This window comes from Oryctolagus cuniculus, chromosome 4, assembly GCF_964237555.1.
Source record: "Oryctolagus cuniculus chromosome 4, mOryCun1.1, whole genome shotgun sequence".
Taxonomy (NCBI): Eukaryota; Metazoa; Chordata; class Mammalia; order Lagomorpha; family Leporidae; genus Oryctolagus; species Oryctolagus cuniculus.
Window position 1 is genome coordinate 146,850,254 of NC_091435.1, and position 13,657 is coordinate 146,863,910.

At 49.5% G+C, this 13,657-nt stretch overlaps 1 protein-coding gene across 2 annotated transcripts in view; it reads left to right on the plus strand.

The window, feature by feature from the left end:
- KY (kyphoscoliosis peptidase) overlaps nucleotides 1-13,657 on the plus strand; it is a 46,409-nt gene that overhangs the window by 13,421 nt on the left and 19,331 nt on the right. For both annotated transcript variants that reach the window (XM_008266211.4, XM_002716316.5), the window contains 3 exons: nucleotides 7,247-7,324; nucleotides 8,917-8,979; nucleotides 10,693-10,775. In XM_008266211.4, coding sequence (XP_008264433.2) covers nucleotides 7,247-7,324; nucleotides 8,917-8,979; nucleotides 10,693-10,775 — 224 coding nt within the window. The remainder of the gene's footprint in view (nucleotides 1-7,246; nucleotides 7,325-8,916; nucleotides 8,980-10,692; nucleotides 10,776-13,657) is intronic.

Genomic DNA, 13,657 nt, shown 5'->3' on the forward strand with positions numbered 1-13,657 from the left:
GACAGAGAAAAAGGTCATCCTTTTCCGTTGGTTCACCCCCCCCAGTGGCTGCTACGGCTGGCGCACCGTGCTGATCCGAAGCCAGGAGCCAGGTGCTTCTCCTGCTCTCCCATGGGGTGCAGGGCCCAAGAACTTGGGCCATCCTCCACTGCACTCCCAGGCCACAGCAGAGAGCTGGCCTGGAAGAGAAGCAACCGGGACAGAATCCAGCACCCCTACCAGGACTAGAACCCGGGGTGCCAGTGCTGCAGGCGGAAGATTAGCCTATTGAGCTGCGGCGCCAGCCTAGGACCTCCTTTATGTTTGGTAATGACTGGCAATGATACGGAGTAGTGTAGCGACATCTGCTTGTGCTTAGGGTTTGCATCAGACGGTGAGTTTTGCTCCAGATGATGTTCCACCCTTTTCAATTAGAGATTAGACAGGCCGGCTCCGCGGCTCACTAGGCTAATCCTCCACCTGCAGCGCTGGCACACCGGGTTCTAGTCCCGGTCAGGGCGCCGGATTCTGTCCCGGTTGCCCCTCTTCCAGGCCAGCTCTCTGCAGTGGCCAGGGAGTGCAGTGGAGGATGGCCCAAGTGCTTGGGCCCTGCACGCCATGGGAGACCAGGATAAGAACCTGGCTCCTGCCTTCGGATCAGCACTGTGCGCTGGCCGCAGCGTGCCGGCCGCAGTGGCCGTTGGAGGGTGAACCAACAGCAAAGGAAGACCTTTCTCTCTGTCTCTCTCTCTCACTGTCCACTCTGCCTGTCAAAAAAAAAAAAAGGCCGGCGCCGCAGCTCACTAGGCTAATCCTCCGCCTAGCGGCGCCGGCACACCGGGTTCTAGTCCCGGTCAGGGCGCCGGATTCTGTCCCGGTTGCCCCTCTTCCAGGCCAGCCCTCTGCTGTGGCCAGGGAGTGCAGTGGAGGATGGCCCAGGTGCTTGGGCCCTGCACCCCATGGGAGACCAGGAAAAGCACCTGGCTCCTGGCTCCTGCCATCGGATCAGCGCGGTGCGCTGGCCGCGGCGGCCATTGGAGGGTGAACCAACGGCAAAAGGAAGACCTTTCTCTCTGTCTCTCTCTCTCTCTCTCTCTCACTATCCACTCTGCCTGTCAAAAAAAAAAAAAAAGAAAGAAAAAAAAGAGATTGGACAAATGATTTTTCTTCAATCAAGAATTTAATTTGCTACAGGAGGGGTCTTAGTGGACTCTACGCCACGCCTTAGGAAGCATGAAGCTATAGTGTGAATACTACACACAGCATGTCTGGTGCAGGCCAGACACGTGCCCTGGGAGTGTCTTATGCACCTGTAACCAGGAGCAGGACTCAGACCACATGCAGATCAGGGAAGCTGAGAGCATTGCTGTTCTCCTGGAGGAAGTGCTAAGCAGTAGCACAGCTTCGAGGGGCCATCCCAGCAGGGGGGTTCAGCCTGCCGCAGGCCAAGAGGGACGAGGGACTGCAGGAAGGAGAAAAGTGCCAGCAATGGTGGCAGGTGGAGCTTCTGGGCCAGAGCTGGGCTCCAGCCTGAGACCACATCCACACCCAGAGTGGCGGGGCTTCTACAGCATCTTGTCGTCGGATTTTGTCTTCGTTGACAAAGAGCTGTGGCTGAATCAAAAGTGGTTGGAAGTACCCAGACGTTCTGAGAAGTTCGGGGACAGGGTTTGTGGCTGAGCCCTAGACCACAAGTTGTTCATTTCCGCAGCTTCTCCAAGCTCGTGGAGAGTGTTCCAGTCCAGTGATTTCCAACTAGTGTTAGACAAAATGGTACTGGGTCACACAGACTTCTAGGCTGCAGGTCTCAGAGCATCATGGAGTGTGACCTACAAGAGGAGGGAGGGGAGTGGGTGTGTCTCTCAGTCTGTCTTTCACTAAGCGTCTGTAGCCAAGAGTCACCTGGCACCCACTTTGAAAAACACATCAGGTGTATGACATGGGGAAAGTGAGAGGGCAGAGGGGAACAGGCCCCGGCCCCTTGCACCAGGGGGACACACACGGAAGCGTTGCTGCTGATGGCAGTAGCTCCTGAGCCTGGGACCAAAGCTAATTATACCTTGAGCTCCAAGAGGCCTGATGTCTTCATTATGAAATCACAAGGTCGATTTTCTTTGACAGTGGAAATGCAAGAAGCTAAACTTTAAAACAAACGTTAACCCCCTCCGAGTAATGAGTGGGCATCTATCCCTTTGCCAAGGTCACACTGTTGCAGCTTTATTAATAAATCTGAAAATCAGATCATGGAGCTTCCTCCCAACTTTTTTCTCCATTGGTTTGGTTGGTCCTGTGCTTTCCCACCTAAATTTTAGATTCACTCTGTATCTACAAAACACCTTTAAATGGAGGAGTTTGGTTGAAAGTATATCAACTCTGCAGACCATCTGAGGGAATTGCCAACTTGACAACGTTGGGTTTTCCAATTCATAAACATGCGTGTTATTGAAGCCCACTATAATTTTGATCATATTTTATAGTTCCCAGTGTACAATTCCTGTACTCTTTGTGTGAGTTAGATTTACACTTAAGTAATTTGTTTTTGGAGATATAGAAAGTAGTGATTTTTTTAAGTTCAACTTCCAATTGTTTATTGCCAGTATAGAGAAACAGAATTGATTTTTATGTGTTAGCATTCTATCCTGTGACCGTGTGACAATCACTTACAAGTTTAGGAATTTTTTCATGCAGATACTGCGGGGTTTTCTACGTAGGTGGGTATGTCATCTGTGAATAAGGGCACTGTTACTCCTTACTCTCCAATCTGTGTGGCTTCTCTTTTTCTTGTCTTCTTGCACTGGGTAGGCTTGCAGTACAATGCACTTAGGAGCAGTGGGAGTGGACTTCCAAAACTTGTTCTCAATCTTAGAACCTCTGCCATTTCCACAGTTAAATATGCTATAGGCTGTACCTTTTGGAAGATGCTGTTTTTTAGATCGAGAAAATCCCCTTGTATTCCTAACCTGTTGAGAGACTTCATCAACAATGGTATGGTAAATTTTGTCAACTGTGTTTTCTGAGTCCATTGATACTATCCTATGGTTTTTCTTGTTTAGCTTTTTAATATGGTAGTTACCAATTTTAAATGTCAAAGCTAATTAATTAAGTTTTAAACATTTAACCAGTTTTCTATCCTCAAATTAACATTTAACCAGTTTTCTATCCTCAAATTAAACCACACATGGTTGTAGTATTTTATTCTTTATTGCTGGATTTAATTTTTTTTTTTGACAGGCAGAGTTAGACAGTGAGAGAGAGAGAGACAGGGAGAAAGGTCTTCCATTGGTTCACCCTCCAAATGGCCGCTATGGCCAGTGCGCTGTGCCGATCCGAAACCAGGAGTCAGGTGCTTCCTCCTGGTCTCCCATGTGGGTGCAGGGCCCAAGGACCTGGGCCATCCTCCACTGCCTTGCCGGCTACAGCAGAGAGCTGGACTGGAAGAGGAGCAACCAGGACAGAATCCAGCGCCCCAACAGGGACTAGAACCCAGTGTGCGACACCATAGGCGGAGGATTAGCCTAGTGAGCTGTGGTGCTGACCTGAACTTAATTTTATATACCAATGAGGTTGCTTGTGTTTATGTTTGCAAGGGATATTATAGTGTTCTTTTCTTATGCTGTCTTTATTTGATTTTGTTATCAAGTTCATGTTACTCCCATAAAATGAGTTGTGAAGTTATTCATTCTTCTATTTTCTGAAAGATCATGTTAGAATCTACAAACAAATCCATCTAGGCCTTGCTTTTTTATTTGTTTTTTATTTAATTTTTGGAAGGTATTAAGCTGCAAGTCTAATTATAAATATATATATTTATGAATATTCAGATTATCTACTTCTTGGATGAGTTTTTATGAAATATTGTGACTGTAAAGGAATTGGTCTGTTTCATCTAAGTTGTGAAATTAGTGTGTATCAAGAATTTTGCAGTATTATCTTACCATTATTTTAACATATTTGAAGGTATGTAATGACACCCCCCATTTCAATTCTGATGTCATTGTCTTGACTTCTGATCTGTGAATTATCTCTTTTATTGTTGTCCACGGTAACTGGGGCATCATAGGTTTTATTAATCTCTTCAAAGAGCCTGTTTTCTGTTTCACTGATTTTTTTCTGTATTATTATCATTTTTAACTTCACTAACTTATTCTCTTTCTCATTTCCTACCTTCTGTTTGCCTTGCATTTAATTTTCTATTATTTCTCAGCCTTCTAAGGTGGAAGCTTAGGTTACTGATTTTCGACCTTTCTTCTTTCTAAAACATTCATGAATGGATTTTCCTGAAGCACTGCTTTGGCTTCTTGGCAAACACGCTGATGCTGAGTTTCCTTTTCACTGAGTGTATTTTCTGATTCCCTTCAGACTTCCTTGACCCATGGATTATTTGGAAATATGTCACTTAATTTTCATGTGTTTGGAGATTTTCCTAGTTTAATTTCTCATTTTTCACTTCAAGTTTAATCAAATTGGGGCCAGAGAACAACTTGGCATGGTTTCATATCTTATAAGCTTTTTATGATCCAGTATACAATCCATCTTGATAAATATTCCATGGATGCTTGAACGGAATGCATGGTCTGCGGTGACTTCTTGCAGCATTGCATAAACAGCACAGAAAGTCTGTTAGTTGTTGATGTTGCTTGGTTCCTCTAAGCTTGATGATTTTCTTCCCATTGGTTCTCGCAATCACTGAGAGAACAGTGTGGACGTCTCCCTGTGTAATTGTAGATCTGGCCATTCCTCCTTTCAGTTCTGTGGTTTTGTTTTATGTGTTTCCAAATTTTGTTGTTATGTGCAAAGATTTAAAGTTTTTCTGACTTCTTGGCAAACTGACTCTCACCAAACTGACTCTCTCACCATTTTTTAAAGACCCTCTATCCCTGGTATTTCCTTACTCTGAAGTCTGCTCTGTCTAGCTTTCTTATCTTTTTTTTTTTTTTTTACTTTTAGCCAATTGATTTCACAATGATGAAGTCATATACTCGGAAACAGAATATAATTCCATCTAATTTATCACTTCTGGTGATCTCTGTTTTTTAACTAGCGAGTTTAGACCGTTTACATTTAATGATACATTTGAATTTAAGCCTTCTGCTTTAGTGTTTTCTGTTTGTTCCCATGTCTCCTCTTTCCTGCTTTCTTTATTATTTTTGTATCTTTCAGAATTACATTTATTATTTTGTTTTTAATATATCTATTTGAATGGATCTTTTTATATGTATTAAAATGTATGTACTCAGCTTTTCACAAATTAATTGTAATTAATGTTAACTTTTCAAGTAAAATGAGAAAACTTACCTCCATATGGGAACACTTACTGTCCCGTTTTATGTGCAGTGTCATGTGTCTTACATCTACCTAGGATTAAATCTTTTCGGACAATGTTACAGCTTTTTATCCTCATTCTTTTTTGAAGAACTTAAGAGAAGCCTAGACTAACATATTTACCTAGATGTTTACTATTTCTGTTTGTCCTTGGAGTTTCCCTCTTGTACCATTTCCTTTCTGTCTGATGAGCTTCCATTCTTGTCTCCTTTGGACCAAGTTTGTTGATAACAAATTTTCTCATTTTTACTTTAGCTAAGAATGCCTTCATTTTGCCCTCATTTGAATGACATTTTACTGGATTTGGAATTCTGTTTTGACAGTCCACTTCTTTCAGCACTCTGAAAATGTTGTTCTACTTCCTTCTGACCTGATTTCTGATGAGAAATCTGTAGCAATTCTATACAGAATGTGACACTTTTCACTGGCTACTTTCAGGATTTTTTTTTCTTCGTCTTCAAATAGTTCAGCTATAACGTGTCTGGTCTTGGAATTTCTTGTGTTTGTCCTGTTTGGGATTCACTGAGCATCTTAAATCTGTAAGTTTGCCTTTGCACCACATTATTTCTCACCTCCTTCTGAGATAGTGGCATGAGTGATTGGCTTCAGGATCGTCCTACAGATCCCTGAGGCTCTGTTCAAACTGACTGTTGACCTAGTCAAGTTCCCCGCCCTTTCCTGTCATGTCATTCTGCTCCTAAGCCTCTTCAGAGGATTTATTAAGCTGTTACATTTTTCAGTTCTTAAATCACCTTTGGGTTCTTCTCTATATTCTCTGTTTCTTTGCTGGTGCCTTCTATCTTCCCATTTATTTTAAATCTGTTTGCCTGCACCTTTTGAAGCATGGTTATCATTGTTATTTTAAACTGTTTCCCTGATAATTCCAATTTCTGTGTCTGCATGGGGTTGCTGCCTGTTGGTCGTCTTCTTTTTTCAAATTCGTTAATGTTCCCAGGTCTTCTTGCCTAAGTTGGGATTGTAGCCTCTGCAGAGCTATGCAGATTTGCCCTGCCCATGCACCATCCAGGTCTGGGACCTGGGCATTGGTCTGCCCCGTAGTTTAGTTCTTCAGGACTGTGCTGTGCTGCTCGGGGTGTGCATGCATGGCTCAGAGGTCACCAAGGAGTTCATCAACTCCGTGGAACTGCTCTTTTGAGCTCCCTCCTGTCTGTGACCCATTTCTTGTTCTTCCAGCAAAAAAGGTAGTCTTCAGTTCCCTACCCCTGCCATGTGGGCTCCCACTACTATTTCTGCCAATCAGCTGAAAAGAGGGAGGGAGAGAGAGAGAGAGAGAGACAGGGACAGAGACAGAGAGAGAGACAGAGAGAATATGAGTATTTGCTGCTTCTCTTTTCAGATCATAGATTTTTGCGGTAGGAGGAAGCCTCAGATGCCTTCCTAACTGACACTACTACTGCTACTGCTGCCGACAGAGTTTTCCAGAGATTGAGTCAGGAAATAACAGGGAAAATACAACAGGGGCTTTGCCTGTCTCACTCTGACACTTAGGATTCCTGCTTCTCACTCTTCAAGCAAGAAGACAGGGTTTTCCTTGAGTGCTGTTTCTCTGCACCAGGGAATGCCTGTGGGTTCGATCTAGGGGGTTCCCAGGGGCGGGGGGGGGGGAGTGAACTCCCTGCCCCTTGGACAGTGCTTTAAATCCTAGCTTCCATCCCCAGTCTGCAGGGTCCGCAGATGCGGGCTGCACGCATTCTGCCCAGTGTTTGAGTTGCGACGGGGTGGAGGGTGCCTACTCCATCCTGCCTGCGCGTGGAAACCACCATCTTGCTGTGCTGTTTGGGGTCTTCTTAAACAAGAATTGCTTGCACATTGAAAAGGAAGCTCAAAACCAAACTGTGTCCTGTTGCTCAAGCCTCAGTCCCGGGGCAGCGCCCCCTCGCCCGGCAGCATCCCGCTGAGACTCTCGCCTCTTCTTCCTCTGCAGGGACACAGCTAACCGTGGAGGTCCACCCTCGAGACGCCATGCCCCAGCTGCTCAAGAAGTTCTCCTTGGCTAAACTACGTACGTACAGGGCTGCTCAGGCCAGAGGGTGGGCAGGGAGGACTGAGGGCAGCTGGTAGCCCACATCCCAGCCCGGGCATCCTCAGAGGGCAGGGGGAAGGTGATGTGGGCTTGCACACCAGGGAAAGGCAGGTGCCTGGAGCTCCCACCTGGGAGACTCTCTCCTCCACACACAGCTACGCCCTGGAAGCTGGTGTGGGAAACACAGCAAAAGGCACGGTTCACCACACAAGTGTTGCTGCTGTTGGTTTCCGATACTGTTTGTTGACTGCTTAAAAAGTGGTGGGCATGGCGCTAAGGACTTGATGCTCATTAACTTTTTAACGCTTTGGTATATATGAAAATCATCCCCACTTGGAGGTGAGCAAGATGAGGCCAGGAGCAACCCTGGTCACCCATGCAGGAAGTGGGAACGCATGGAGCTTGACTCTGAAGCCTGGGCCCAGGACCACAGGTCCCCTGTGCCCCCTTCTCGGGCCTCTCTCTGCAGCTGTCCATCTCACAGCCACGCAGGGCCTCACAAGCAGTGCAGGCCCCAGACCAGCAGAGGTGCCAGTCCTGCACACACCCACTCGGTGGGCCAGAGGCTCCTAAGGCTGCCTGGGTCCAGGGTTCTCAGCAGTCGGAATCTCAGCAGGGCATGGAGAGAGCAGGCTCTGGCCGCATGAGATGAGGTCACGCTTCAGCCATGTGACCTTGGGCGAGTGGCTCAGCCTCCCTGTCTGGGACTCGATCTCTGTAGACGGCGGAAAGTTAGCAAGCCTCCCTGCTCAGATGATCGAGGGGTTAAATGGGACGGGAAATAGAAACACGGACCAGGCATGGTAAGCACCCAATCAATGCCACTGCTTTGTCAGAGAATGTAGGTGATAGCAGAACGTAGGTTCAAAATGCAAGAGGGCCTCTGGCTCTCAGGATGGCCTGGGTGCAGCTGCACCCTTCACAGCTCTAAGTGGCCTCCAGGGCCAGAAGGCCACCTGCCTGGCACCCCCCACTCCCAGCCTGACCTCCACCTGGTTCCAGTGGGGACGCACACCTTCCTGACCTGGTTTCAAATCCCTTCCTTTTGCCCCTGGAGCCTAATACCTGTTGGTTACTGGTCTGCCTGAATGGTTCTGGACTCACACAGTTCAGGTGCCCTTCAGCCATCCTGAAGAATAACTTGATGGTCACTTGATCTTTCTGGGGTTTGAACTCTGTGCAAACAGCCTTCCCTTCCCCTGTTTCCCTTTGCACCTGGGATCAGTTCTGACCTTGAGTGAGTGCACCTTTGGTTGTGCTCGGGCAGCAGGTGGACGCAGAGGAGGGCAGGAGCGCCAGCATCCAGGCAGGGCCACGGGTTAATCCAAAGCGCCAGAGCCGGGGCACATTCTGACTCTGCATCCTCTCCCTGTCCCCAGGCTCCTCGTGCCCCATCAGGAAGTTCGTGGCCATTGCAGCGGGGATTCAGCGGTGGGTGGGGTTGGGAGTGGGGAGGCTGTGAAAAGGAGAGTGAAGAGGAGGGGCTAGAAGTGCCATCGGAAGCGAGGGGAAGTGCTTGCATTTACGATGCTTCTGGAGTGTCTCTGCTTCTGACCTTTGGGGTGTTGCAGGTCTACAAGGCGATAAAAATGGAAACACCAGAGCCCGGCAGCCTGGAGGGAAAGATGCACACGGTAAGTTCCAGGGCTTTCTCCTGAACCATTTCTGGGACAGTGTATTGGTTGATTCTTCTGGGCCAATCTCTATAGTCAATTGGCAGTGGCTTCCTAAGATACTGAACTAGAAGTCTGGGCCTACCTCTTGGTCAGAGGTGAAGAATGTTGTGATTGATTAGCAATGTCTGCCATGGACACAGGTTGAGAGGGAGAAAGCTCATATACCTGATGTCATCACTAAGCTACCACATAAATCCCACCAACAACAAGACAGCCCATTATGGGAAACAGAATTCAGAATTATATTAACTCTAAATGGAATTCCAGATGTCTGTAAGGTAGGAGGCAAGTGAAAAAAAGCAGAGAGGGGAAGAAGAAGAAACACTGAGTTGGGCAACAGCATAGGTTCAAATCCCATTTCTGCTCTCATTCACCCCCACCCCGGGTCTCAGTTTCCCTTCTGTAGCCCAGATCTCATCTAAGGCTTCATGCAGCTCAGAGCCCCCTATTGTTTTGTTGCAAAATTAGAATAACTTAGTGCTGCTGTATGTTTTAAATATACAAAATCATGGATCTTATGTAATCTGCTTGGGAGTAGAGTTAATGAGGCATAATTCATTGTGGGTGTTTGTAACATCCAGATTTTGTAAAATGGAACCAAGAAAGGGGAAAACCAGAAGCAGAGTTTCCAATCCCATTTTAGAAATACCATTATTCCTCTCAATGGGGGCAAAGGAGGCTTCGTACGCAAATCTGTGCAAAGCAGAAACCACTCCTGTGTGTGAATCCAGTTCACACCCACGCAGCTCACCCTTGCTGCAGAGGGGCCGGAGCCACGTTGTGAGGAGAGAAGGGCTTTGAGTGTGTGGAGCGCAGCGGGGCCCACCAGCATTCCTCTGCCACCTCTAAAGGGCATGCTGGACTGCACTTGGATGACAGAGGACAGGGTCTGCCGGGGCCGAGCCACGGTGCCCACCAGTGTGGGCAGCAAGGGCTGAGTGGGAGCCGGCATGACCCTGGGTGCCAGCAGTAGCTCAGAGGGAGTTCCTGTGCCCCAGAGGGAAGCCTGGGCAGCTACTAGCCTGGGCCAGCATCAACGTCAGTGTCAGCCTGGAATCTCCCTCTCTCCCCTTGTCTATGTCCAGTGAGTGGACTTCAGCAAGGCCCAGTCTCTGGGCAGGAGGCCCCTTCTGAGATCCCGAGGCACAGCCTTCCCCAGGGGCTCCCAACTGAACCCCAGGCCCTGCTCACCAGGACACTACCACCTCCTGCTGCCTTCCTTGGAAGCCCCAGTCTCCAGTTGGACATGGAGTCTGCTAACTCCCAGGGCAAAAGCGGAAGGCAGGCTGGGTCCAGCACAGCTCATGCCCCGGGACCCAGACACCCAGCCCTGCCACACCCTCCTATGCCCAGAATGCTCTGTGGCACATCCACCCCAGCACCTGGCCATGGCACTGCCCTTCTTGGGCTTGTCAGGGGCCAACAGCCTGGTCTGGACATGTCCCACAGGAATCTGCAGGAAGTTAAAGGAAGAGATTCTGTCTCGAGAATGCTGGGAACCATGGCTTGACGGAGGCTAAGCCAGGGTCTTCAGAGCTGGCTCCACAGGGGCTGCTCACGTTCCCTTTGGCGCTCCAAGGGGGACCCATCCAGGGAGGGGTGGCCCTCAGGAAATGGTGAGGCCAGGCAAGTAAGGTCCCCACTGCTGACCCAGCCTCCCTGTGTTTCCAGCCTACCCCTGGGATCGGTCCAGCCTGAAATCCATGACTCTGGACCTGCGGCAGTTTGAGAAACTGGACGCCTATGCCTCACAGGTAGGACAGCCAGCGCCTCCAATCAGGAGCCCCCACATGCACCCCAAGGTGTCTTGGAGGTCCCCAAAACAGGGCAGCAAAACCCCTCCCCAGGCCTCTTCAAGGAATCCTGAGTCACACGGATGGATGCCCAGGAAGGCCTTTATCCAGCACGTGCTTGGGGGACAGAAGACTCCAGGCAGCAGGCCCCGACCAGGACCAAAGGCCCTTCCATCCCCCAGGCCACCCAGCATCCCAATACCCCCCAGACTACACAGCCCTGTGGCCAGTCCAGCGTTGACCTCCCGTGTCCCATTTGGGCATTGTTGCTACTGAACCAGGCCAGAGCCAGCTCGTGGAGAAAAGGAGGAAGAGCATGGGGAGGGCCCTGGCAAATGGCCAGAGCCACCATGACAATGGCCATGCTCAACCCTGGAGCTCATGAGCTGCCCACCAGGCACTCTGCCTCCAGCCCTTGGCACGTCAGGGCAGAGTGGGGGGAGTCACAGCTGGAGCAGTGCAGCTACAGAGCTGAAATGCCGGGGACACAAGAGGCATGGGGCCAGGCAGGAGCCTCAGCACAGAGAGGACCACATCGGAGCGCCAGGATGCTAAGCCCTTTTGTGAAGGCAGAGTGAGCCACTGGGGGCCCTAAGCAGTCTCAGCAGGATGCCCTGAGGCAGCCACAGAGTGGGTACTTGTTTGTTAAGTAGATGAACAGGTGCACAGGTGCACAGGTGCTCAGGTTACAGCTGAGACATCGGCTGAGTCTTCATCTGAGGATTTCCAGCTGTCCCAGCAGGAGGAGGCAGGACCTGGATTAGGTGGGGATGCTGAAGACAGAGAGGACCAGAAAGAGCAATCCTGGGTGAAGGCGCTGGGCACAGACACAGCGGCCAGTGGGTGGGAGGTGCAGGACGGGGGCTCCGGGCGGCTGGAGTCAGTGGTATAGGAGGGCACAGCAGTGCCCCAGCCTAAGGACCAAGTCTGGGCTTGGTGAGTGTCTGTGGAGTGTGATGGGCTCCAGGGTCCTGGCACACCTGTTAGGAATGCCCGCTGGGAACACTGACCTGGGGTCATCAGATTTAGTTATGAGTGGGAGCCCTAAAATGAGTGCTGTTGGGGAGGGCAGGGTGAGTCCAGAAGGCGTGGAGCCATCCCAGGGGCTGGGCAAGGCCAGCACGACTGGACTCCAGAGAGGGGCCAGTGGCCTCCTGGAGGTCAGGGCACAAGTGTGGCTGGTAGTGGTCACAAGGTAGGGTCCTGGAGCTCCACTATGGGTGGAGGAACAGTGCCAGGTGGACAGCAAGGCCGGGGTGCCCTCGAGATGGAGGGGGAGGGAGGTGTAGGCACCTGTTGCAGGAGTGAATGTGCAGTGCCCTTGCTTCTCTAGAATGGCTGCAGGTGGACAGGGCTGCCTTGTCAGCACCTGCAGCCCTGCTTCCTCCTCCTCAAGGTCCCTGCAAGAAGTGTGAATGTGTGGTTCTTGTGGTTGTTGTTACAATGTACTCTTAGGAGCCTGTTTTGTTACTATAGTGAAATAGCTGAGGCTGGGCACTTAGAAAAGAGGCTCACTTAGCTCACACTTTTGGAAGCTGAAAATCCAAAACCAAGCAGCCCCAATTGTTTGGTCTCCGGTGAGGGCTCAGTGGCAGGTGGCATTATGGCGGGAGTGCATGTTAGAGGGAGAGAGCCCATGGTGAGAGAGATCCAGGGGTCAGGCTGGAGCTTTGATAACACCTTGCTCTCGAAGGAGAGAACCCAGTCCCAGAGACCAGCATTTCCTGCTGAGGGCCGGCCATCCAATGATCTAAGCACCTCCCACCAGACCCACCTCTTCAGGGGTCCATCACCTCCCACATCACCACACCAGGCACCAAGCTTCCAACACCCCTGGGCACAGACCACCTGCAAACCCTAGCATGTAGTAAAATATGTGTAACATGAAATGTGCCATTGTTGTTTTCAAGTGCAAGCTCACTGATACTGATTACCGTCCCGATGCTGCACAAACATCACCACTGTTCCAAAGCCACTTGCTCACCGAGAAACTCTACGCCCATGAAGCAACCCCTGGTAACCTCTACTTGCCTCTATGGACTTGCCTATCCTAGGCATTTCATTTCAGTAAAATCAGACAGTCCTTTTTAAAAAAGATTTATTTGAAAGAGTTATATATAGACAGAAGGAGAGGCAGAGAGAGAGAGGTCTTCCATCCACTGGTTCACTCCCCAATTAGCCACAACTGTCGGAGCTGCGCCGATCCGAAGCCAGGAACCTCTTCCGGGTCTCCCACATGGGTGCAGGGGCCTAAGGACTTGGGCCATCTTCTACTGCAGTCCCAGGCTATAGCAGAGATCCATATCGGAAGTGGAGCATCTGGAACTTGAACCGCTGCCCATATGGGATGCCGGCACTGCGGGCCGCGGCTTTACCCATTACACCACAGCACCAGCTCAGACAATGTCCTTTCATGTCTGGGTCATTTCACTCAGCATGTTTTCAAGGTTCATCTGTGCTATGGCATGTACAGAATGAAGTTCTTTCTTTTTTCTCACTGAATAGCATCCCACTGTATGTATATAACACATTTGCCTTGTTCACCCCTATGTGGATGGACTGTCAGCTTATTTCCTTCTCTAGATGTGGCCAGTACTGCTGCAGCGAACACTGGCAGGAAGGGTCTGCTTGGGTCTCTGTTTCCAGTTACTGGAGGTCTATACCTTGGAGTGGACTCACTGGGTCATGTGGCAATTCCACATTTAACTTTTGAGGAGCCATCCAAGTATTGTCCATAGCACCTGCACCATTTTATATTCTCACCGTCAGTGTGCAAAGGTTCCAGTTTCTCTACATTCATGCTGACAATTCATGCTGACACCTGTTACTTTCTTATTTTATTT